A 26,723-nucleotide genomic window follows, 5' to 3' on the forward strand; every position below is an offset into this window, starting at 1 on the left:
TCCCAAGTGCATTCCACTCCAGTGTACTGGTGTGGATCTCAGAATTCAAACGACGATTATTTGTTCATGACTGTTCACATATAGCCTACGGTACGTTATCTCTATGCCTATGGGCTGCAGCGCGGAATGGGACATGTACATGTAAGCACAACATGCATTCATTGCATTCGGCCTCGGAAATGACAGGAAACAACGAATAACGTCACAAAGAAGTGAATTGTAAAGCGAGCTGAAGGGGTTTGGTCGAGGGACATCCCAGGTGCCTGGGTTAAGGTCATTTTTCTTTGAGGGAAAAGGCAATCCATTTTCCTTAATGATAAAACACAAAGCAATACAGAACAATGCAGAACAATATACTTCGTAGATTATTTGTGAACGATCCGTCCTCGAAATGAATCTCCAAAAGATTTACACAAACATGGACAATGAGATTGTAATACATGAAGATGCGCAGCGCTAGACAGCCTGGTTAGTAAGGTGGGACCATGAATGTCATTGGCAGTGGAACTACGAATCTTGATCAGCCCTACTGCCAATGCTGAGCATCTGATCAGACTGGCATCATCGTGAAGAGACGGATAGGCTTTCCCTTTCAGCTTTCCATTTCATGACCTTGCCTGGCTGCAACATGCATCAGCTCTCAATATCCTGGAAATGGGTAAATAGCGGATGGATTCTTTCTGATAATGTCTTTTTTCTGCACGCGTAGGAGGTGGACAACAGAGAACATAAAGAGTTTTAAGATCTCAGATGGTGAGCAAAGGAATAAATTTGTAATGTGGAAATAATTTCGAAATGTGGAAATAATTTCCACACTACATAAAGAGTAGTTTATAATGACTCATTATTGTTCGGATGCAGCAAGATAGGCATGCCTATCGCTGTCGGAGTCAGTGTGAATGATCATGAAGAACTGCGTAAGAATAGCTTGCATAGTGATACTGCTTGCACGTATTTCACAGAATTTTTCCCTGGGGTCTAAACATTTACAGTACTGCTATGATGCAAGTCGGACTTTTCAGTACTTTCCGGGGCACACTTTCAGAAGGATGTGAATACACTTGGAACTAGATGAACAGTCAACTTTGCTAATAACGACTGCGGATATAACGACAATTTGCGAATATCGACAAAAATTCCATGCCCATTTTGCAAAGTCCCATCTAACTGTGGTATATATATAATTATAATGAGACTTCGGGTATAAGGACACTTTTCTGATGCCCCGCGGAGTGTCATTATAAGTGAAGTTGACTGTACACTCCTAGTGTCAATTACTTGATGCTTCAACCATAACTACCTGTAACCAACAACCTCACATCTGCAAAATTATTTCAGTCGCAGAATAATTACAGCAGCAGGATACCAGCATCATCACAAGTAGCCCTTTCCCAAATATGCTCGCCACTTTTTTCGCAACTTTTCGTTGTTTAGGAAGAAATCGCAACTTTCTTCATTTTCGCGAACTATTTCGCAACTTTTCCGCAACCTTGGCCCCATGGCATGGGGTCAAAATGTCAAGTCACCGACTACATTTCAGACAAATGCATACTCGGTCATTTCTCGCCTGCCTTCAGACTCATTTCAGAGACACTGTAGATCAATGGTAGTTACGATAAGGTGCATTCCCTTTTCCGCGCATTGGAATGATGTAGGATGCAGGCAACAGGCTACTGGCACTGTGTAAAGTGGTGGTTCACAGCAGGAAGGGGTGTACGAGTGTGCTGTCGCTGCGCTTCTGCTGTTTCTGCTCCTTTTTTTGGTGATTTTGCACAAGAACTCTCCAATTTTTAGTTGCGATATTAGCAACTTTTGAGCTTTATCTGAAAATATGGGTGCGATTTCAGCAACTAGCATTTGTTTTGACACGGTTGCGAAAAGCACAAGTTGCGAAAAAGTATGGCATCTTTGGGAAAGGGCTAATTACAAGCCGCACAACCCTGTTTATCTCAATCTTCACTATCTGGATGCTCAATTGTGGAATGGCTGCTGCGGGTCATGTATGGCGGTGTGTCAATTATTGTTTAGACTAGCAAGGATTGTGTGAACTACAATGTATGCCGTACAGTGTGAAAAAGACAGCATATGCACAAGCATACAAAGGCTGGATTTTACTCTTTAAAATCCGCCCCATACTTCACGGATGATCCTTTACGAACCTCTCCGGATGCTAACTCAGTCAAATCAAGCTGAAGTACAGCAATAGAAAATATCTAGGTCAGTGCACTGCTGCTGTCTAGCTCTGGATATACATGTACATGTACATGATTGTACAGTGTCATGGCTATCATCTTCAATCTCATTATTTCCTCTTGCAGAGATCTTTCCAGGATGCCAAACATGTTACTTAATGAGCAAGTAGAACCGATGTTTAAAAATTCCAAAGAACATGAGATGGATGCGTTCGTGCGGATCTGTAGCTCATTCAGTTGCTCATTCAGTGGGGATGTTTCCTTTCTCCATCTTCCTTCCCCTATTCCCGAATTCCTCGCTTTCTCATTATTGCCGTAGTTTTGCTGTCCCACTCATGGAATAGGCTTCCCCGTGGGAATAGCTTGCCACCTTCGAAAGAGTGAAAAAAGGAGATGATGTAGCCAGGGTTCTAGCCAGGTGAAATTAGTAGAGGGGGGGGGGGGGGCAGGGGATGCAGTTACCCCATAACCCTTTTTTTCCATTTCCCCAAAATGTCTTGCCACTAGGCATTAGCGGGTAACGCTAGCATTAAAACTAGCATAATGGGGGTGTTCGCAGAGGGGGGCATTGCCCCAGCATAACGAGGCATTTTTTTGGAGAAACTAGCATAATTCACGATTTTCAGCATCTCATGGCCAGAGAGTCGTAGAATACAGTACTCCCTGATCAAATGCCTATACGTGCCACATGACCATCCCAACGCAAACTATACTATTGCGTACAACGATGTTGCCTTCATTCGAGCAGAAGTAGTCTACCACCGATCAATCAATTTTTGCGCGCATATCTTTATACCTACTTTGGAAACAGACTTTTTTGCGTACTCTTCTGCGATTTGTTTGCTGTATTTGGCCATATATTGCTAGCATAACCCTTTGAGAGCCGATTGGAAATTTCAAAATTCTGCATATTTTCATGTTGTTTGGGACATAGAACGCGTTAAACTAGCATAAAAAGCATTAAAACAAGCATAATATCCTGTTTTTGCTGGCATTCTGAAAAGCATAATCGGCTGAGTTTACTAGCATTACCTGCTGATGCCTACACGCCACACAAATGCAACGTAAGGGGCTCTCCCAAACAAGTGAACCCTTTATGAACCCCCTGTTAGCGAACATCACCTGCATTTCTCGTTGAATGGCCTGAAAAACCCATAAAATCGACAAATTAGTACGGTTGCCACTTGTCACAAGGGGGGGGGGGGGGTGGGGCGGGATCAATCAGAGTAGAAGGGGCGGGGGGGGGGGGGGGGAGGGTGCTGCCCCTACCTCCTTTGGATAGAACTCTGTAATAATTAAAGGGGAAGTTAAGCCTAAAATCAAATTTTCACCAGTTGTAGTCTTCGTGGTGCTGAGTCGAATGGTCTTGGTCCGAGGAAGCTGAGATGCTCCCTTCCTCCTTTATTCCCAATCGAACTCGCGCACTTCCACTGAAACTGGGTGACTGCGCCCTACTAGATGGGGATTTGTATGCAAAATGTCACTAAAAGCGCCACGTCGTTCAAATAAAAGCATGGATGACCGCGATTGGCCCATATGTTGTAGTCTTTTGGACGCTGAGTCGACTGGTTTTGATCCGAAAAGGCTGCGATGCAGCGTTCCTCCTTTATTCCCAATCAAACATGCTTGAACAAGCGGTCACGTGCTCCTGGGTGCCCAAATCACCTGGTCACCGCGCCAGCAGGCGACAACTTTCATACCAAGGTTCAACTCGAGTTCAACTCGAGTGACAGACTGCACCCCAAAAAGGTCAGACAGGCTAGTAGTAGTAAGTTTTACCCTGCAGGCACAGTGCCCAGGTGACTTGTGTACGCAGGAGCCGAAGCCAAGTTGTCATCGGCACTGGAGATACTAAACAACCACCTTGGCTCCCTTGGCATGCAGATAAATACCGACAAAACCGTTGTCATGCAAATCCATCCCAAACGTGCCACAGGGAGTCAGCAACAACAACAAAGGCAACAACTGCAAATAACCTTGTCAAATGTCACTCTAGGGGAAGTGGAAAGCACCAGATGCCTAGGAATCGTTGTTGACAATACGCTGGCCTTTGAACAACACATTAACAATGTCGTCCGGAAAGCCTCACGGAAGATCGGTGTACTGCGCCGATCTTTCCGCCAGATGAACCTGTTTGCCCGCCGTACTTTCGTTGTCGGTGTTATTCAGCCTGATCTAGAATATGCTCTCCCTGTATACCTTTCTTTTATATCCGTTAAAAATAGAAACAAGCTAGTCTCACTCCACTGGCGCGCTGTACGAGTTGCTTGTGGCGCATCACCCCAAGCTAATATCACGCCACTTCTTCACCACCTCAATGTTTCCTCTTTCCAATATCGATCAGTATTTTTGTTCCTTGTATTCATTTTCCACTGTTACTGTATTAAGCCGGCTGTTTGCTTGCAGTCCCTCTTTCCCATCTGTATGTCTACCCGAACTACTCGCGGCTCAACAACTCGTAACATGAGTATCAATCGCTATAGATCTATGTCAGGCTTTCTGTCCTTTTCAAGGAAATCGGCTCTTGTTTGGACTTATTTACCAGACGACCTGAAGTCCTGCACTACTATCGCAGATTTCCGCGTCAAATTGGCTATTTGGCTAAAAGACAGCTTAACTCTTAGTTGTGATTTGCTTTCAAGCAATGTGCATAATCAGTAAATTGATGCTGCTGTTTTTGTTTTGTTTTTTTTGGTTTTCCGTTCTCGGGGCCTTCTATTCGGTACTCTTTGTGGTTGTACTTCTGTACTGTTGAGCTATCCGAATTCAAATAAACACTAAACAATAAAATAAAATAGGAGCATGTGACCGCTTGTTCAACCATGTTCGATTGGGAATAAAGGAGGAACGCTGCATCGCAGCCTTTTCGGACCAAAACCAGTCGATTCAGCGTCCGAAAGACTACAACATATGGGCCAATCGCGGTCATCCGTGCTTTTATAAGAACGACATGCGCTTTCAGTGACATTTTGCGTACAAATCCCAATCTAGTAGGGCGCAGTCACCAAGTTTCGGTGGAAGTGCGCGAGTTCGATTGGGAACAAAGAAGGAAGGGAGCGTCTCAGCTTCCTCGGACCAAGACCATTCGACTCAGCACCCCGAAGACGACAACTGGTGAAACTTTGATTTTAGACTTAACTTCCCCTTTAAATGAACGCATTCGCCAAACTACATGTAGAATCACTGCAGTACCATAGACAATTCATTAGCCTAGTTACATTGCACAAGTTAATTTTCAAATACCGGAATACCTTGGCTCAGTTCAGTTTTTATATTTCCCGTAGTGAGAGACGCCTCAAAAACATTATCCTCCCCAACTTGACAACATCCAAATCACTTTTTTATTATTCAAAACCTCCCTTTTATGGAATTGTCTCCCACCCACATTGACTTCGGAATCTTCTGTCCATGTATTCAAGAAAGAGCTGCGCAAACATTCTTGTCAGTATTCAGGTCTACTCGCTGGCATGCCGTTACCCTGTTCATCATCTAACCTAAGACCATCGCCAGAAACTTTTTTTTAAAGAAGACGTTCCAGTGATGTCGTATACAGATGCACATACAGAATGAAGTTAAGATGGCATATCTCGACGCAGTTCACACATCCAGTCAGGAAGATGCTTCTCATACCGTGTCGAACGTTTTCGTTTCCTGCTTTTCCAGGATTGTATGCGGGAATGGCTCAAAATCTGGATGTCGTGTCCTAAGTGTTGTTAGCTCTTTATCTTTACGCCATAGAAGCAGTAGTCCTGTTCCTTTTTGAGCTTCAAGCACAGTGCTACTAAAAGAAATCCGATTGGGTGAATCAATTTGAGCCCCGCACCAGTTTGAGCCCCGCACCAGTTTGAACCCCGCACCAGTTTGAGCCCCGCATCAGTTCGCATCCCAGTATTCGCAGATCTATGGCTGTACAGCACCTTCACTGGCATTCACTCATTTGATCCGATTATCATTTGAGGAAAGCGGTACTTCTTCTTGAAATACACAGCGTGCACTAGATATACATTTAACACGTGCCTTGTTTCACAGTTAGTTTAAAAACACCAGATTCAATGGTTCTTACCGCTCTATATAGCTGGTATCTTGCTCTCCTAAGATATCCTTTGTCTGCCCATGCGAATGCACTTTCAAGTGCCTTAGCTGATACGATGCGGTTATAGTGACAGTTAACTTGCAGGTTGGGTGGGAGATCACCTATACGTTCCCTGACTCTGCGTACTTCTAGCGAGGCTTCCTTCACCTCCAGCATACTTTTCATGACATTTAAGCAGGTCAGCTTAGCCTTGAGAATCGTAAACTCATCAAGCTCATTGGGTACATCAGGCTGATCCAAGCAGAACACACAGTCGCGGCATTCTTCTGACTGGATATCTGCCAGAGGCAATGTAATGGCAACACCACTACCACTTGATTGGGTACTTTGGCCCGCATAGGCTTCGAGTATGTTACAATTGTTCTCAGCCGAGACTTCCAGGGATATATTACGCACAACTGTGCTAAGCAATCCACCCAAGCAGTCGGCAAAGGACTCTGGAATCTTCTCCGATGAGTCAATGTAGTAGTGCATTCCATTACCAGCCTTACTCACTGCTTGCAACAACTGGGCATTGTGATCGGCACCAAAGCCAAATGTGTAAATACTTGCAGCCACAACGTCACTAGGTTCAGTAGAATTAGCTATTGTAGATGTTACTACAGGTTTTATTGCTGGTGCCGACGCTGCCTGTAGGGATGGTAGTGGTTGTTTTAATGCTGCTTGTGCTAGAGTTGGCAGTTGTAATGGGCTCGGTTCTACTGTTCGTTGTGTTGATGGTGGACATGGTACTGTCGGTTCTTGTGCTGGAGCTGGGAAGTTGTTATGAGCACGGTAGTTGCCAGAAGGATACAGGCCATGGCGTCCTCGTTGTGTTAAGCAAGCAATTATTTCTTGCTGTGAGGTGAAGCCCAAATCGGCTTTACCATCCGTCATCAGAAGAATAGACGACACAGATGCATTCTTCTTTTCAGCATTCGCGTCTCCACTGTATTTTTCTTTCTGCAGATCTTCAATCATGGCTAACCCTTCCACAAGTCCTCCACATAGATTTGTGCCTACTTTTGTATTCAATAGCTCAATGAGAGAGGTCGCTTCCTCTTTTCCGCTCGCATCCATCCTCCTTAGTGTACCAGTTGATGATACTTGCTGGTCGTAAAACACGATCCCCAGCTTGTCGTGTTCATTCACTATCAACATAATACATGAAGAGAAAGTCACATTAGATGAAGTCACACAGGAATTGAAGGAGGTCTCTGAATGATCAGGGCTGAGGCTGAAAAGTGAAAGCATACTTGTACATTTTTAGGGGGTCTATAATTATAGTCTTCAAGGACTCCGGAGTTTCTGTCATAGCACACCGGTGCACCAGCTCACAGAGGCTTGCAGTATGTCATCGTGTACATACTGTTTTCTCTACCATTAATTGTTGTCTCAGTTTCCATTGACCGTGGTGGATTGTACCAAGTCTTAGGTTCAACTGCTATGTTTGTGTGGAGACGAGCAACGCACAGGATACTGTGCATCATTCCACGAGTTCTACTACTACTAGTACTACAGTCGTAGCCAAAAAATGCCGGCCAATGCCCATAGCACAGAACTGATCAGTCCGCAGTCAAGCACTGTACTGAGTGTGTGCAGGCAGGCCAGGCAACAGGGAAAAGTCCAGTCAAGCAATGTACTGAGTGCGTGCAGGCAGGCCAGGCAACAGGGCAAAGTCCAGTCAACTACAGACTACTGTACTTGTAGTACTGTCGGTCGCCGAAGAACTGGGGGTCAGCTTCCTAGCCTAGACCGTTCTTATGTCCATGATTATACAGATACATGTATTACAGTCTATGCACAGTTGAGTCACCACGTATACATTGTTATACTGAGTTTGTGTACAAACTCCCCTCTCTCCTCAAACACTTCAGACTTGTATTTTCCATATAAACATGGTACTTCGATGAAGAGAATATAGACTGGTATATAGACTAGTGTATAAACTGGTTTATACCTCACTCCATATAAACTTAGAGTCTTAAAGCACGCTCTCCCTTAGTGGTGTATACATCTACATATACACCGCTAAGGGAACTTAGCAGTAGTTGTCGGCGAGGAACAAGCCATTAGGAGGTCACACGCGGTGAATATGGAGAGGTATAAATATATAATTAATTTTATACCTCGCTCCATATACACCCACACTCATATACCAGATCTCCCATGAAGTTTATAAATTTCAATATACACTGTTCAATATACACCACTAAGGGGTCGTCCGCAATTATCGAAAGTTTTTTCCAATCCGTAGTAGCTTCGAAAGTGGGTGGGTGGGTCAAGGCCAGTTACGGATTGAAAAACTTCCGAAATGACACGTGCGCGTGCCACGTGTACGTCTACGTGTAGCCCCTGTTTTCCACGCGCGGCTGCGCGCGAACTGTCTACTACAAATATTTTTTGTAGTTCTGGCAGTTTCTGCGCCCCCGCGCGCGCTTCCTTGGCTGCTCCTGGGCCGGGGATCATAAAGTTCGGCGCATTCGACGGCGAGTCGACACTTTCTATTTTTGAGTTTCACTGTCTCCTTCGTCCAGAGTACCGTCTTCCATGCACTCCTTTGAAGTCCTTCCGTCTAGCGCTGGCGCTGACGACTGTTATTGACTATGTCCAGACAGGCGACGTTGTTTGGAAAGGCGGTGAAGAAGCAGCCCTTTTTCAAAACCGCTGGTGACTCTGATTATTACAGAACAATAAATTGCTTGTGGCAGTTGTCCAAGACGACGAACAAGAATGTATTCTTTGCCGAAGCGAAAAAGGAATGGACGAGTTTGTTCCATATGTGTTGGGTTGTGTGTCCATCAATAATATTTTATTACGGACTGGGGGGGGGGGGGGGGGGGGGGTGGGTGAGGAAAAATTTGAAGCTACCACGGATTAGAAAAAACTTTAGATAATTGCGGACGACCCCTATATACCTATATACACCACTGAGGATAACCATAAAAAACCCACTGAGGAGCTTTCTTTCTCTAAAAAGGAGTGAATATAGCTTTCTTTCTCTAAAGCTATATTCACTCCTTTTTAGGGAAAGAAAGCTGTATTCACTCCTTTTTAGGGAAAGAAAGCTGCATTCACTCCTTTTTGCTCTTGAGCTTGCGTATGAAGAGGTATAAATATATTATAACAAGGGACCTCGTGTATATAGAGAAATATCGACCAGTTATAAAAACCTCGGCTTCGCCTGGGTTCAAGTTTTATACTGGTCTATATTTCTCGATATACACTCGGTCCCTTGTTATAATATATAAGTATTTATTATAACAAAGGGACCTCGTGTATATCGAGATAAACATGATTGTATACACAAGTTATAAAAACCTCGGCTTCGCCTCGGTTTTCATACTGGTGTATGTATCTCTATAACTATACACTCGGTTCCTAGTTATAATATATACATATAAACTCCTTTTTTTAGGATCAGACTAGGGCAACAGTAAGAAAGATGAGCGACCAATGATGGGGACTGGATAGTAATTCAGCATTTGTGAAGCTTACATGGCAGAAAACAGTGGGGTAGGGTGGAATAGTACGGTAGCAACAGAAGAAAGCAGGATTGAGCTCGAGTATGTCAAAAAGCTGCACTGGGCCATTTCAGTTGTCGAGAGTGGGAAAACCTCATCTCTGCGCCAAAACAATGGTTTAAGAGTGCTTGCGCGTCAGCATAGCTTGGGCTTTGGAGGCACACACAGCATGTTTATTGAACGTAATTGGACAGTTAAGAAATGCTGATGAACCAGTTGCATTGAGGTAGTGTACGCTTCTCGTTGGCTGAGAATTCGAAAGAAACAAGAAGCAATGTTCTCTCGAACTTCGAATATTTGCGAAGCTTGATTTTTGCTAACTGTATCATTTTTGTTGTGGCACGCAGTGCAGGTTGTGGCACGCAGTGCAGGTTGTGGCACGCAGTGCAGGTTGTGGCACGCAGTGCAGGTTGTGGCACGCAGTGCAGGTTGTGGCACGCAGTGCAGGTTGTGGCACGCAGTGCAGGTTGTGGCACGCAGTGCAGGTTGTGGCACGCAGTGCAGGTTGTGGCACGCAGTGCAGGTTGTGGCACGCAGTGCAGGTTGTGGCACGCAGTGCAGGTTGTGGCACGCAGTGCAGGTTGTGGCACGCAGTGCAGGTTGTGGCACGCAGTGCAGGTTGTGGCACGCAGTGCAGGTTGTGGCACGCAGTGCAGGTTGTGGCACGCAGTGCAGGTTGTGGCACGCAGTGCAGGTTGTGGCACGCAGTGCAGGTTGTGGCACGCAGTGCAGGTTGTGGCACGCAGTGCAGGTTGTGGCACGCAGTGCAGGTTGTGGCACGCAGTGCAGGTTGTGGCACGCAGTGCAGGTTGTGGCACGCAGTGCAGGTTGTGGCACGCAGTGCAGGTTGTGGCACGCAGTGCAGGTTGTGGCACGCAGTGCAGGTTGTGGCACGCAGTGCAGGTTGTGGCACGCAGTGCAGGTTGTGGCACGCAGTGCAGGTTGTGGCACGCAGTGCAGGTTGTGGCACGCAGTGCAGGTTGTGGCACGCAGTGCAGGTTGTGGCACGCAGTGCAGGTTGTGGCACGCAGTGCAGGTTGTGGCACGCAGTGCAGGTTGTGGCACGCAGTGCAGGTTGTGGCACGCAGTGCAGGTTGTGGCACGCAGTGCAGGTTGTGGCACGCAGTGCAGGTTGTGGCACGCAGTGCAGGTTGTGGCACGCAGTGCAGGTTGTGGCACGCAGTGCAGGTTGTGGCACGCAGTGCAGGTTGTGGCACGCAGTGCAGGTTGTGGCACGCAGTGCAGGTTGTGGCACGCAGTGCAGGTTGTGGCACGCAGTGCAGGTTGTGGCACGCAGTGCAGGTTGTGGCACGCAGTGCAGGTTGTGGCACGCAGTGCAGGTTGTGGCACGCAGTGCAGGTTGTGGCACGCAGTGCAGGTTGTGGCACGCAGTGCAGGTTGTGGCACGCAGTGCAGGTTGTGGCACGCAGTGCAGGTTGTGGCACGCAGTGCAGGTTGTGGCACGCAGTGCAGGTTGTGGCACGCAGTGCAGGTTGTGGCACGCAGTGCAGGTTGTGGCACGCAGTGCAGGTTGTGGCACGCAGTGCAGGTTGTGGCACGCAGTGCAGGTTGTGGCACGCAGTGCAGGTTGTGGCACGCAGTGCAGGTTGTGGCACGCAGTGCAGGTTGTGGCACGCAGTGCAGGTTGTGACACGCAGTGCAGGTTGTGGCACGCAGTGCAGGTTGTGGCACGCAGTGCAGGTTGTGGCACGCAGTGCAGGTTGTGGCACGCAGTGCAGGTTGTGGCACGCAGTGCAGGTTGTGGCACGCAGTGCAGGTTGTGGCACGCAGTGCAGGTTGTGGCACGCAGTGCAGGTTGTGGCACGCAGTGCAGGTTGTGGCACGCAGTGCAGGTTGTGGCACGCAGTGCAGGTTGTGGCACGCAGTGCAGGTTGTGGCACGCAGTGCAGGTTGTGGCACGCAGTGCAGGTTGTGGCACGCAGTGCAGGTTGTGGCACGCAGTGCAGGTTGTGGCACGCAGTGCAGGTTGTGGCACGCAGTGCAGGTTGTGGCACGCAGTGCAGGTTGTGGCACGCAGTGCAGGTTGTGGCACGCAGTGCAGGTTGTGACACGCAGTGCAGGTTGTGACACGCAGTGCAGGTTGTGGCACGCAGTGCAGGTTGTGGCACGCAGTGCAGGTTGTGGCACGCAGTGCAGGTTGTGGCACGCAGTGCAGGTTGTGGCACGCAGTGCAGGTTGTGGCACGCATTGCAGGTTGTGGCACGCAGTGCAGGTTGTGGCACGCAGTGCAGGTTGTGGCACGCAGTGCAGGTTGTGGCACGCAGTGCAGGTTGTGGCACGCAGTGCAGGTTGTGGCACGCAGTGCAGGTTGTGGCACGCAGTGCAGGTTGTGCCACGCAGTGCAGGTTGTGCCACGCAGTGCAGGTTGTGGCACGCAGTGCAGGTTGTGGCACGCAGTGCAGGTTGTGGCACGCAGTGCAGGTTGTGACACGCAGTGCAGGTTGTGACACGCAGTGCAGGTTGTGACACGCAGTGCAGGTTGTGGCACGCAGTGCAGGTTGTGGCACGCAGTGCAGGTTGTGGCACGCAGTGCAGGTTGTGGCACGCAGTGCAGGTTGTGGCACGCAGTGCAGGTTGTGGCACGCAGTGCAGGTTGTGGCACGCAGTGCAGGTTGTGGCACGCAGTGCAGGTTGTGGCACGCAGTGCAGGTTGTGGCACGCAGTGCAGGTTGTGGCACGCAGTGCAGGTTGTGGCACGCAGTGCAGGTTGTGGCACGCAGTGCAGGTTGTGGCACGCAGTGCAGGTTGTGGCACGCAGTGCAGGTTGTGGCACGCAGTGCAGGTTGTGGCACGCAGTGCAGGTTGTGGCACGCAGTGCAGGTTGTGGCACGCAGTGCAGGTTGTGGCACGCAGTGCAGGTTGTGGCACGCAGTGCAGGTTGTGGCACGCAGTGCAGGTTGTGGCACGCAGTGCAGGTTGTGACACGCAGTGCAGGTTGTGGCACGCAGTGCAGGTTGTGGCACGCAGTGCAGGTTGTGGCACGCAGTGCAGGTTGTGACACGCAGTGCAGGTTGTGACACGCAGTGCAGGTTGTGACACGCAGTGCAGGTTGTGGCACGCAGTGCAGGTTGTGGCACGCAGTGCAGGTTGTGGCACGCAGTGCAGGTTGTGGCACGCAGTGCAGGTTGTGGCACGCAGTGCAGGTTGTGACACGCAGTGCAGGTTGTGGCACGCAGTGCAGGTTGTGGCACGCAGTGCAGGTTGTGACACGCAGTGCAGGTTGTGACACGCAGTGCAGGTTGTTGCAGTGCAGGTTGTGGCACGCAGTGCAGGTTGTGACACGCAGTGCAGGTTGTGACACGCAGTGCAGGTTGTGACACGCAGTGCAGGTTGTGACACGCAGTGCAGGTTGTCTGCATGTTGAGTGCAGGTTGTGGCACGCAGTGCAGGTTGTGACACGCAGTGCAGGTTGTGACACGCAGTGCAGGTTGTGGCACGCAGTGCAGGTTGTGGCACGCAGTGCAGGTTGTGGCACGCAGTGCAGGTTGTGGCACGCAGTGCAGGTTGTGGCACGCAGTGCAGGTTGTGGCACGCAGTGCAGGTTGTGGCACGCAGTGCAGGTTGTGGCACGCAGTGCAGGTTGTGGCACGCAGTGCAGGTTGTGGCACGCAGTGCAGGTTGTGGCACGCAGTGCAGGTTGTGGCACGCAGTGCAGGTTGTGGCACGCAGTGCAGGTTGTGACACGCAGTGCAGGTTGTGACACGCAGTGCAGGTTGTGGCACGCAGTGCAGGTTGTGGCACGCAGTGCAGGTTGTGGCACGCAGTGCAGGTTGTGGCACGCAGTGCAGGTTGTGGCACGCAGTGCAGGTTGTGGCACGCAGTGCAGGTTGTGGCACGCAGTGCAGGTTGTGGCACGCAGTGCAGGTTGTGGCACGCAGTGCAGGTTGTGGCACGCAGTGCAGGTTGTGACACGCAGTGCAGGTTGTGGCACGCAGTGCAGGTTGTGACACGCAGTGCAGGTTGTGACACGCAGTGCAGGTTGTGACACGCAGTGCAGGTTGTTGCAGTGCAGGTTGTGGCACGCAGTGCAGGTTGTGGCACGCAGTGCAGGTTGTGGCACGCAGTGCAGGTTGTGGCACGCAGTGCAGGTTGTGGCACGCAGTGCAGGTTGTGGCACGCAGTGCAGGTTGTGGCACGCAGTGCAGGTTGTGGCACGCAGTGCAGGTTGTGGCACGCAGTGCAGGTTGTGGCACGCAGTGCAGGTTGTGGCACGCAGTGCAGGTTGTGGCACGCAGTGCAGGTTGTGGCACGCAGTGCAGGTTGTGGCACGCAGTGCAGGTTGTGGCACGCAGTGCAGGTTGTGGCACGCAGTGCAGGTTGTGGCACGCAGTGCAGGTTGTGGCACGCAGTGCAGGTTGTGGCACGCAGTGCAGGTTGTGGCACGCAGTGCAGGTTGTGGCACGCAGTGCAGGTTGTGGCACGCAGTGCAGGTTGTGGCACGCAGTGCAGGTTGTGGCACGCAGTGCAGGTTGTGGCACGCAGTGCAGGTTGTGGCACGCAGTGCAGGTTGTGGCACGCAGTGCAGGTTGTGGCACGCAGTGCAGGTTGTGGCACGCAGTGCAGGTTGTGGCACGCAGTGCAGGTTGTGACACGCAGTGCAGGTTGTGGCACGCAGTGCAGGTTGTGGCACGCAGTGCAGGTTGTGGCACGCAGTGCAGGTTGTGGCACGCAGTGCAGGTTGTGGCACGCAGTGCAGGTTGTGGCACGCAGTGCAGGTTGTGGCACGCAGTGCAGGTTGTGGCACGCATTGCAGGTTGTGGCACGCAGTGCAGGTTGTGGCACGCAGTGCAGGTTGTGGCACGCAGTGCAGGTTGTGGCACGCAGTGCAGGTTGTGGCACGCAGTGCAGGTTGTGGCACGCAGTGCAGGTTGTGGCACGCAGTGCAGGTTGTGCCACGCAGTGCAGGTTGTGCCACGCAGTGCAGGTTGTGCCACGCAGTGCAGGTTGTGGCACGCAGTGCAGGTTGTGGCACGCAGTGCAGGTTGTGACACGCAGTGCAGGTTGTGACACGCAGTGCAGGTTGTGACACGCAGTGCAGGTTGTGACACGCAGTGCAGGTTGTGACACGCAGTGCAGGTTGTGGCACGCAGTGCAGGTTGTGGCACGCAGTGCAGGTTGTGGCACGCAGTGCAGGTTGTGGCACGCAGTGCAGGTTGTGGCACGCAGTGCAGGTTGTGGCACGCAGTGCAGGTTGTGGCACGCAGTGCAGGTTGTGGCACGCAGTGCAGGTTGTGGCACGCAGTGCAGGTTGTGGCACGCAGTGCAGGTTGTGGCACGCAGTGCAGGTTGTGGCACGCAGTGCAGGTTGTGGCACGCAGTGCAGGTTGTGGCACGCAGTGCAGGTTGTGGCACGCAGTGCAGGTTGTGGCACGCAGTGCAGGTTGTGGCACGCAGTGCAGGTTGTGGCACGCAGTGCAGGTTGTGGCACGCAGTGCAGGTTGTGGCACGCAGTGCAGGTTGTGGCACGCAGTGCAGGTTGTGGCACGCAGTGCAGGTTGTGGCACGCAGTGCAGGTTGTGGCACGCAGTGCAGGTTGTGGCACGCAGTGCAGGTTGTGACACGCAGTGCAGGTTGTGGCACGCAGTGCAGGTTGTGGCACGCAGTGCAGGTTGTGGCACGCAGTGCAGGTTGTGACACGCAGTGCAGGTTGTGACACGCAGTGCAGGTTGTGACACGCAGTGCAGGTTGTGGCACGCAGTGCAGGTTGTGGCACGCAGTGCAGGTTGTGGCACGCAGTGCAGGTTGTGGCACGCAGTGCAGGTTGTGGCACGCAGTGCAGGTTGTGACACGCAGTGCAGGTTGTGGCACGCAGTGCAGGTTGTGGCACGCAGTGCAGGTTGTGACACGCAGTGCAGGTTGTGACACGCAGTGCAGGTTGTTGCAGTGCAGGTTGTGGCACGCAGTGCAGGTTGTGACACGCAGTGCAGGTTGTGACACGCAGTGCAGGTTGTGACACGCAGTGCAGGTTGTGACACGCAGTGCAGGTTGTTGCAGTGCAGGTTGTGGCACGCAGTGCAGGTTGTGACACGCAGTGCAGGTTGTGACACGCAGTGCAGGTTGTGGCACGCAGTGCAGGTTGTGGCACGCAGTGCAGGTTGTGGCACGCAGTGCAGGTTGTGGCACGCAGTGCAGGTTGTGGCACGCAGTGCAGGTTGTGGCACGCAGTGCAGGTTGTGGCACGCAGTGCAGGTTGTGGCACGCAGTGCAGGTTGTGGCACGCAGTGCAGGTTGTGGCACGCAGTGCAGGTTGTGGCACGCAGTGCAGGTTGTGGCACGCAGTGCAGGTTGTGGCACGCAGTGCAGGTTGTGGCACGCAGTGCAGGTTGTGGCACGCAGTGCAGGTTGTGACACGCAGTGCAGGTTGTGACACGCAGTGCAGGTTGTGGCACGCAGTGCAGGTTGTGGCACGCAGTGCAGGTTGTGGCACGCAGTGCAGGTTGTGGCACGCAGTGCAGGTTGTGGCACGCAGTGCAGGTTGTGGCACGCAGTGCAGGTTGTGGCACGCAGTGCAGGTTGTGGCACGCAGTGCAGGTTGTGGCACGCAGTGCAGGTTGTGACACGCAGTGCAGGTTGTGGCACGCAGTGCAGGTTGTGACACGCAGTGCAGGTTGTGACACGCAGTGCAGGTTGTGACACGCAGTGCAGGTTGTTGCAGTGCAGGTTGTGGCACGCAGTGCAGGTTGTGGCACGCAGTGCAGGTTGTGGCACGCAGTGCAGGTTGTGGCACGCAGTGCAGGTTGTGGCACGCAGTGCAGGTTGTGGCACGCAGTGCAGGTTGTGGCACGCAGTGCAGGTTGTGGCACGCAGTGCAGGTTGTGGCACGCAGTGCAGGTTGTGGCACGCAGTGCAGGTTGTGGCACGCAGTGCAGGTTGTGGCACGCAGTGCAGGTTGTGGCACGCAGTGCAGGTTGTGGCACGCAGTGCAGGTTGTGGCACGCAGTGCAGGTTGTGGCACGCAGTGCAGGTTGTGGCACGCAGTGCAGGTTGTGGCACGCAGTGCAGGTTGTGGCACGCAGTGCAGGTTGTGGCACGCAGTGCAGGTTGTGGCACGCAGTGCAGGTTGTGGCACGCAGTGCAGGTTGTGGCACGCAGTGCAGGTTGTGGCACGCAGTGCAGGTTGTGGCACGCAGTGCAGGTTGTGGCACGCAGTGCAGGTTGTGGCACGCAGTGCAGGTTGTGGCACGCAGTGCAGGTTGTGGCACGCAGTGCAGGTTGTGGCACGCAGTGCAGGTTGTGGCACGCAGTGCAGGTTGTGGCCCGCAGTGCAGGTTGTGGCACGCAGTGCAGGTTGTGGCACGCAGTGCAGGTTGTGGCACGCAGTGCAGGTTGTGGCACGCAGTGCAGGTTGTGGCACGCAGTGCAGGTTGTGGCACGCAGTGCAGGTTGTGGCACGCAGTGCAGGTTGTGGCACGCAGTGCAGGTTGTGGCACGCAGTGCAGGTTGTGGCACGCAGTGCAGGTTGTGGCACGCAGTGCAGGTTGTGGCACGCAGTGCAGGTTGTGGCACGCAGTGCAGGTTGTGGCACGCAGTGCAGGTTGTGGCACGCAGTGCAGGTTGTGGCACGCAGTGCAGGTTGTGGCACGCAGTGCAGGTTGTGGCACGCAGTGCAGGTTGTGGCACGCAGTGCAGGTTGTGGCACGCAGTGCAGGTTGTGGCACGCAGTGCAGGTTGTGGCACGCAGTGCAGGTTGTGGCACGCAGTGCAGGTTGTGGCACGCAGTGCAGGTTGTGGCACGCAGTGCAGGTTGTGGCACGCAGTGCAGGTTGTGGCACGCAGTGCAGGTTGTTGCAGTGCAGGTTGACGTCACTGTAGTGACTTTTAAAATCATTGTTGAGCAAAAATATTGTCCTTCTTTTTGTCTGGCTTGTGAAATGGCAGCAGACGACTCAGTCGTTGACTGGTTATGCATACAAGTACCAGTAGCCAAAGAAGCGCTGTCACAAGTGTCAGCAGCAGCAGAATCAGAGCTACATGTTGCAGAAGCTTGCTTACAAGAAATTGCAGCATCCATAGAAACAGAATCACTCACCGATGGCTGATCGTAGGCTTCTAACGACTGTACACTACGGTGGTCAGATTTGGCGATCTTGTATGCCGGCTTGTTTCAGGTGTGTGATCGAAGTAGACCTTGCGCAATGGTTGGTGTAGGGCTGCGACAAACCAGCTGCGGATGACAAACGCTTCATGATCGTGGACAGCAAGTTATGCGATAGCGCAGATTTCGCAAACCAACAGGGAGTTTCGTTCGAGAGCTCGCTTTTACCCACGGCACCCTGGAAAATTCGATCAACATATGGGTGTAGTTTGGAGATGTGCCGTTTGATAGCTGCTATCTGCTGCGGTTCTTCAATAACTCCAGCAGATGACCAGTCCGTGCCCTGCAGTCCGCCTTGATGGGTTTTTGACATGTACGACGTTCCCCACTTCAGGATCTCTTTATCGTCGCTGGTGAAGAACACGAGGTCGTCCTTTTTGATGGACGCTTGCATTTCACCTCCACGAAGGCAAAGGTGCAACGTCGGATGGAACCATACGTAATAGGTAAGCTTCACTGCGTCGTTGGTGTCGTCGATGTTGCTGAAATATTCCTGTAGCAGCTTCCAGTTCGCCTCAGATATTGGTGCCTTGTGCTGCACCTGACGTTCGAGACTATCCTTCTTTCGCTGTTTCAGCACTCCGTCAAGAACTTTGTGGGCCCGTGAGAAGATCTGGTCGTTGAAGATGCCCTGCACCCGACAGGTGCCGCTGAAGAGCCCTGCGTGCTAGCCCTTTCCCAAAGATGCCATAATTTTCGCAACTTATGCTTTTCGCAACCGTGTCAAAACAAATGCTAGGTGCTGAAATCGCATCCATATTTTCAGATAAAGCTCGACAGTTGCTAATATCGCAACTAAAAATTGGAGAGTTCTTGTGCAAAAACCACTAAAAAAAGGAGCAGAAACAGCGGAAGCGCAGCGACAGCAAACTCGTACACCCCTTCCTGCTGGTAACCACCACTTTACACAGTGCTAGTAGCCTGTTGCCTTTATCCTACATCATGCCAATGCGCGGGAAAAGGGAATGCACATTGTCGTAACTACCATTGATCTACCGTTTCTCTGAAATGAGTCTGAAGGCGGGCGAGAAATGAGCGAGTATGCATTTGTCCAACATGTAGTCCGTGACTTGACATTTTGACCCCATACCATGGGACCAAGGTTGCGGAAAAGTTGCGAAATAGTTCGCGAAAATGAAGAAATGAAAATGGAATTGAAATTGAAGAAAGTTGCGAAAGTTGCGATTTCTTCCTAAATAGCGAAAAGTTGCGAAAAAAGGGGCAAGCATCTTTGGGAATTGAAAGGGCTACTCCTCATCCTCCTTTTTGAAAATGTATTTAACCAATAAAATAAAGCTTAGATTTTTTTAAACATGAATATCGACGGACTTGCCCCTTCTGGTCACGTCTTGCCCCGCTCTAGCAATGGTTCATGAATGCGCTCAGTCCACATTCCTTCTCCGTTTCTCTCCATTTTTCTTTCCTTTCAGTTGCATCTTCCTTTCTGCTTTGTTTCACTTCCTCCTTTCGTTCGTCCCTCTTGATATTTGTACTTTGAACTGTTGAGGCAACGAACTGAAATAATAACAACCTTTTTTTTATAAACCAACTTGGTGTACTCGAAGCGCGTGGCTGGGAACGTTTGTCCCCAGTCCCGAAATTTGACATCGCACTGTCCTTCACGCTTCGAAATTCCTCACTAGATTCTCCATTCACGTTTTGTGGTCCATGACTATCGTTGCAAGATACTGCAGTGTCCGCAAATATACTACCGGTATATCTGGCCCACATTTTTCACTCTTTGTTTCCTAGCTGTGGCTGTCCCTGCAGTTGTTTGTTAGCAGGTGGTAGGCATTTCCCAAATCGGCCCGATTTTTCGCCTAATCGGCTTTTTGATCGGCTAAGAAAATGTCCGCATTCGACCATATTATGAACCCCAAAGTCAGAATTCGGCTCAAAGCAGCACTTGAAGTTACCGCTCGTAATACAATGTGCATTTGCATGCACGCTTTGGAGGCACTAAAACATCGATTTTCAGCGAATTCGGCACAATTATCGGCGATTTCTTTACAGCCATTGATTTCGTCGTCTTTTCTTGCTGGCCGATTTTGGAAATGTCTACAGTCGCAGTTACCTTCCGCAGTATACTGGTTACCATGGTTACAGTGATTGTATTTGCATGCTGGTGAGGCACAAAAACATCGTTTTTCGGCGAATTCAGTGCGAAAACTGCCTATTCAGCGAAAAGATCGATGATTACTTCAAAACCACAGTTTTCGGCGAATTAAAAATATTTTTCGGCCAGCCGATTTGGGAAATACTTAGCAGGTAGTAGTAGTAGTAGTATTTATTATTTTACTAGGGCAATCCCCACAGACTGTGAGTCTTTTCACAGGGTAAGTGCGTGAAATAGAACTGAATGAAGAAAGCCGTAAGTGCGTGAAATAGAGTAAAGAAAAAAAAAACGGTGGCTGCATACAATGCCATTATGTGTTGCAAAAGAGGCTGCGAAGAGTACTGTTGAACATTGCAAAGGAGGCTGCCTGGCGGCATGCTGCTGGAAGTGAATTCTACCTGTCAGCAGCCAGGCAGGTAGGGCAAAGCATAGAAACCGTACGGTGACAAAGTCACAAAGCATTATGCAGGGCTAAAGCCAGGGCGGACTGTCCCCTGGTCAAGGCATTGGTATGGTTGCTATTTGATCTAAGTACAAAAAGCTCGGCAAGTAGAGGGCTGTGGCGGCCATGCACACATTTATAGACAAGGCAAAATATGTTTAGGTTATAACGGATGGCGACAGGAATGATTTTGTGGCGGCGACAAATGGTGGCTGTTGGGTGGCATGGTGGGTAGCCAAATGTTATCCTGAGGCTACGCTTGAAGCATCGAATGAGTGTGTTGTATACGGTTGCTGATATCGTGTGAACGTAGCAGTTGCTGGCGTACTCCATGGTGGACTGGATAATGCTTAGGTAAAAGGAACGTTGTGCATGGGTGGTGATGTGATGTCGTGTTCTGCGGAATGCGGCCAGCTTACGGTTGACGTTCCTTTCTTTATTATTATATTTGAGGATTTCCCAAAGACGTAGTCTAAATTGAAGGGAGTTGAACGTCAGCGACAACTTTCCCGACCTGCTCCTTGAAGGCAAGGTGTGGGTTGCCTTCCGGTGGACGATTAATACTTGCGTTTTGTCGGGGTTCAGTAGGAGGTCCAGTTCCGTGAGGTGTGATTTAACCGCATTTTTTTTTTTTTTTTTTTTTACTAAGGCCACAGCTTCCAATCATGACATGCAAAGCAGCGGTGCAGCATCGCAGGCATGAATCGTGGACGTGGTGACGGGGTCTGATGTGCTCCACCGACCTAGGGTCTCGGCTTCACTGCACAGCAAACGCGTCGAAAGAAAACGGGGGCTAATAATTATCGGGAGATGGGGAAGAAGAAGAGAAGAAAGAAAGAGAGAGAGAGAGAGAGAGAGAGAGAGAGAGAGAGAGAGAGAGAGAGAGAGAGAGAGAGAAGAGAAGAGAAGAGAGAGAGAGAGAGAGAGAGAGAGAGAGAGAGAGAGAGAGAGAGAGAGAGAGAGAGAGAGAGAGAGAGAGAGAGAGAGAGAGAGAGAGGAGAGAGAGGAGAGAGAGAGAGAGCGAGAGAGAGCGAGAGAGAGCGAGAGAGAGCGAGAGAGAGCGAGAGAGAGCGAGAGAGAGAGAGAGAGAGAGAGAGCGAGCGAGAGAGCGAGAGAGAGCGAGAGAGAGCGAGAGAGAGAGAGAGAGAGAGAGAGAGAGAGAGAGAGAGAGAGAGAGAGAGAGAGAGCTGGGAGCGAGAGAGAGAGAGAGAGAGAGAGAGAGAAAGATAGAGAGAGAGAGAGAGAGAGAGAGCATCGAAGCTCTCTGATAGTCGGTCCTGTATCGTGTTGATGCAGCTGTTCGATGTGTAAAGTCCTATATCGTCGGCGTAGAGTCTGTTAGATGTACAAGTTGGTGTGACGTCTGTTACGTGTCTTGTGTAGATCGTGAAAGGGGCCCAGGACAGAGCCTTGAGGTACCCTCGACTACAGGTCACAGAGTCGCTGGATGTTTTTGTGGAGGGGTTCGTCACTGTCTGTCGCTGAGCGCTTAGATAGGAGGCGAACCAAGATAGTGCTGTGCCACAAATAGAGCTCGTTAATGAGTGGCTGGTGCTTGATCCGGTCGAACGCCTTGCTCATGTCCAAGAATAATACTCCCGTGTACTGACCCTCATCCAAGCGTTGTTGCCAGTTTGATATAGCAAGTGAAAATGCATCCTCCGTGGAATGATCGGAGTGGTAGGCGAACTGTTGGGGCGGAAGAATGTTGAGCTATGGGTGGGTGTCGATATAGCGCTGCAGTTCACGAAGGACGATCTTTTCTAGAAGCTTGGATACGATGGGGAGTAGAGATATGGGGAGTAGAGATATGGGGAGTAGAGATATGGGGAGTAGAGATATGGGGCGATAGTAAGAGGGACATTCTGGATTGTCTTTCTTGAAGAAGGGGAATACAGACGCTACTTTATATATGTCTGGAAAGGAACCGAGCGAGAGTGATTCGTTGAAAATGAGACAGAGGGGACCGGCTAGTTCTTCTGCACAGATCTTCAGAGGAAGGGTTGGGAGTTCGTCGGATCCGGTGGATTTGAAAGGGGAGATCTTCTTGAGGAGCTTGCAGACTTCAGTGGTAGTAACAGGGGTGAATTTTGCGAAACTAGTGAGCTGTCGGGGGCCTTGGGGGATTCGCAGGGAAGGAGGTCGCTCTGGGTCAAAGACGACCGGTCCAAAGAAGTTGGTGAGGCTGGAAACTTCGGCTTTGAGAGATGTTGGAGTGGTGTTCCGACCAAGGAGTTTGCTGAGCAGTTTCCATTGGCGGCGAGGATCATTTCGGCAGTCTGAGAACTCCCTTACTAAATATTGATTCTTTAGGCGTTTGTTAAGCAGCGTGCCTTCTCTTACTCTTCTTGCTGCACGGTACAGTTGCAAGAGGTGGGTGTCTGTCGGGTTTCTCATAACAGCGCGGTGAAGATGTTTGCGACGGTGGAAGAGATGTGTGTGTGTGTGTGTGTGTGTGTGTGTGTGTGTGTGTGTGTGTGTGTGTGTGTGTGTGTGTGGTGTGTGTGTGTGGTGTGTGTGTGTGTGTGTGTGTGTGTGTGTGTGTGTGTGTGTGTGTGTGTGTGTGTGTGTGTGGGCATGCACACATGTGTGTATGGACGCGGCCCGGATTCCTCAACAAGTGTTGTTTGGGGAGCTTGAGGCAACCAGACCACGGCATGGGCCAAAGAAGCGTTGGCGAGACACGGTTGTCGGTGATCTGCGCTCGCTGGATATTCCGGAGTCTGAGTGGTATCGACTCGCACAAGATCGCCCGGAATGGCGCAGGTGGGTCCATCAACATCTCTTCCTCCCCCAGCACCGAAGGACTTTCACTGCGCATGCGGCAGTGCGTTTAGGAGAAGTGGCGATTTGAAGCGTCACATCAAGTACTGCCCAACTCAGTAGCCTATCATATCCACTGGAGATGGGGCGTCAAAGGTCAAAGATGTGTGTGTGTATGTGTGTGTGTGTGTGCATGCACACATGTGTGTGTGTGTGTGTGTGTGTGTGTGTGTGTGTGTGTGTGTGTGTGTGTGTGTGTGTGTGTGTGTGTGTGTGTGTGTGTGTGTAGCTTCTGCTGTAGCATCGCTATCATCGCCTCCAGTGATGGGCGTCCAATGGTCCAATGGTGTGTGTGTGTGTGTGTGTGTGTGTGTGTGTGTGTGTGTGTGTGTGTGTGTGTGTGTGTGTTTGTGTGGCAGAAGGATGTGAGTGAGAAAAGAAATAATATGCTCAGTGGGAACACTTATAGAGGTCGATTGGTTTTCAGTATTGGAAGTGCACGCCTGCAGGCCTTATGGGGGTCGGATTTCACTTGCCACGGCTGCACTTGGTGTGAGACGCGTTACAAACACAGTAGATGTACTGAAACTGTAGTATAATGTCATGTAACAGTATGTTGACATATAAAAAAATATCTACTATTATCACTCCCTAGCCCTTAGTATTGACTCCCATAGATTTTTGTCATTCCTAAGCAGTCAAATATTCCTGCATATTTCACTCCTTAGTGGGCTTACTAGTAGGGCTATTGACTGCTTATATTTGACTAATGTTTGAGGAGTGTATATCAACACGAAACTCGGAGTTACGAAAAAGATTTTGGGTCTCTGTTTTTCTGCCTTACATTGTATGTAGTACGCTCTGCCCATTTTGACGTACATGTATTGAGCACTATTTGCAGCAGGGAGTAGTACAATACCATAATACTACTCCCTGATTTGCAGCAAGGACTAAGCCGTGACACTTTGACTAATGTTTAGGGAATGAACACGTACTCTGGCTAGTCGAGATATATCTAACTTTAACTTCGTACTAGCTCAGTATGAAATAAAAACTCGTAAAACACCTCGGCTTCACCTCGATCCTTTACTCGTCTTTTACTTCCTATATTGACCCACGTACTCAGTCAACGTATTACAGAATGCACTCACATTGTCGGATGACGAAGAGCATAGTTTCCTTCATCATGGCAAATTTACCGCGCCTCTCCATGCTGGTACTTCTATCAATCACGGCGACCAACTCCAGTGGTGCCCGACCCGTCTCACTGACTTTGCTGTCTTCATCCTCCTGGTACCGAGGCGCTTGAACGCTGACCACCACCCAAGTTTTCTCTTCGCCAGAGTACTGATGATACCATGGATACTGTCTGAATTCTGAGTGGCAGAACAATCGGATTTCCTTGGATGCCAGCCAAGCTGAGACGGTTGCCGTAGACGTCATTCTGTCAACAATACGAGGACTTGCGTTGCAGTAAGCTCGACGACGTAGTATGTAGCAAAACACAAACTGCCTACTGTTGTATTAGTACTAGAGAGTAGAATGAACTGATATTATTAGTGACTGCTACTAGTACTACTGGTTTCGCGCCCCCTTGTTGGACTGCTTGTGAGACTTACCACCTCTCCCCCGCCGCTAGGCGCTGCCTCTGTTACCATGCTATCTCGGGCGCTAGATGCGTTGATGGCCTGACACAAGCCAAATAATTTGGATTGGTGTGTTACTCAACACCACCAACACAGTTCCCAAACTTTACTAGTGCAGGACATTATTGGAACAGAAATAACAGCTAACGCTATGAGAATTCTTGAAATCATAATAATAATAATAAATTGGTTGTGAGCAACACTGGCTCACACTCAAATCACTGCTTTTCACCAGAAAAATATTTTATTTCAACGTTTCGGTCATGAAACAACCATCATCAGGAATGAAGTGGGCACACCGGTTAGGATGGGTTAATAAATGAGGAGCGCTGCGAACTGATAACAAATCACACCTGCATGCACTATTACGAGAGAGAGAACAAAAGGCCAAAACATCACCAAAAAAAACCTGGTATAGAAATAACGCAATACGCGACAACTCTAAATATGGCACAGGTACAGGCAACAAACAGAATGTACATGTGCAGTAGGTTCGTGCAGACATGTAATTGCAGGCGCTAGCAACAACAGTAGTAGTAACAGTGCACTAGTGCAAGGGGTGCAAAACCACCACTATCCAGGAAAAGCGAGTATCAAGGCCAGAAATATGTACAAGGCAGTACTTCACCAGAGACTTCACAGGAGGTCCCACCCTGCGTTATTGTTTATGCTGGGGCTCGTGTCGCGAATTTGCATTGCTTCGCGTATTCTCCTCCTGGCCCGATCCGACTCAGTGGCAAGGACGCGAACCTCTGTGAATGCTGACTCACCAAGCGGCAGTACCTCGCCGCCATGGTGAAGTCGGTAGTGCTCGCCCAGGGCTTTTCCAGACGTCTTGTTGCGTGAGTTATCATTGTGTTCTTTTGTTCGCGTTGCTACACTACGGCCAGTCTGTCCAACATACTTCTCCGAGCATTTGCAGGTCAGACGATAAACCACGTTGCGTCTTGTGCATTCTACCTCGCTCGATTGGCATGCAACGCAGGCGGCTTTAGGCCTTCCTCGATCCTCGTCGCCTCGGGGCAGCGGGGTCCGACCACTTACGGCAGCAAGGTCCAGTGAGGCTGGACTTAGTGACGCTGTTGGAAAGCCTTGCATTCGTGTAGATTATCGGCACATTTAGGTTCGAGCTGTTCCGCAAAGCTTGCCACAGTGGCCTCGTCTCAGACTTCAACTCGTGCACTACCGACTTTACCATGGCGGCGAGGTACTGCCGCTTGGTGAGTCAGCATTCACAGAGGCAGGGTGGGACCTCCTGTGAAGTCTCTGGTGAAGTACTGCCTTGTACATATTTCTGGCCTTGATACTCGCTTTTCCTGGATAGTGGTGGTTTTGCACCCCTTGCACTAGTGCACTGTTACTACTACTGTTGTTGCTAGCGCCTGCAATTACATGTCTGCACGCACCTACTGCACATGTACATTCTGTTTGTTGCCTGTACCTGTGCCATATTTAGAGTTGTCGCGTATTGTGTTTTTTCTATACCAGGTTTTTTTTGGTGATGTTTTGGCCTTTTGTTCTCTCTCTCTCGTAATAGTGCATGCAGGTGTGATTTGTTATCAGTTCGCAGCGCTCCTCATTTATTCACCCATCCTAACCGGTGTGCCCACTCCATTCCTGATGATGGTTATTTCATGACCGAAACGTTGAAATAAAATATTTTTCTGGTGAAAAGCAGTGATTTGAGTGTGAGCCAGTGTTGCTCACAACCAATTTTTTACTTATGAAGCTGCGTGATGCGTCCTACAAGATTTTAAATAATAATAATAATAATAATAATACTAAAAAATAATACAGATCGCATGTCTCCCAAATAATTGTTTTGCTCATGCACTTGACTGGCACCTATGAT

General features: G+C 50.3%; 1 protein-coding gene across 2 annotated transcripts; it reads right to left on the reverse strand.

Moving 5' to 3' along the window:
* LOC135806997 (uncharacterized) lies at nucleotides 1-24,747 on the reverse strand. Of its 2 annotated transcripts, none has more exons than XM_065321099.1 (3): nucleotides 24,377-24,747; nucleotides 6,256-7,415; nucleotides 1-697 (listed from the first exon to the last, which is right to left on the reverse strand). In XM_065321099.1, exons 1-3 carry the CDS (start codon nucleotides 24,666-24,668, stop codon nucleotides 641-643), a joined length of 1,509 nt encoding a protein of 502 aa, XP_065177171.1. In that variant the 5' UTR covers nucleotides 24,669-24,747; the 3' UTR covers nucleotides 1-640. The 2 variants fall into 2 exon arrangements, with proteins under 2 accessions (XP_065177171.1, XP_065177170.1); XM_065321098.1 differs by lacking the exon at nucleotides 1-697 and adding an exon at nucleotides 2,454-2,562.
* Nucleotides 24,748-26,723: the final 1,976 nt, after the last annotated feature.

Source organism: Sycon ciliatum, chromosome 1 (assembly GCF_964019385.1).
Source record: "Sycon ciliatum chromosome 1, ocSycCili1.1, whole genome shotgun sequence".
NCBI lineage: Eukaryota > Metazoa > Porifera > Calcarea > Leucosolenida > Sycettidae > Sycon > Sycon ciliatum.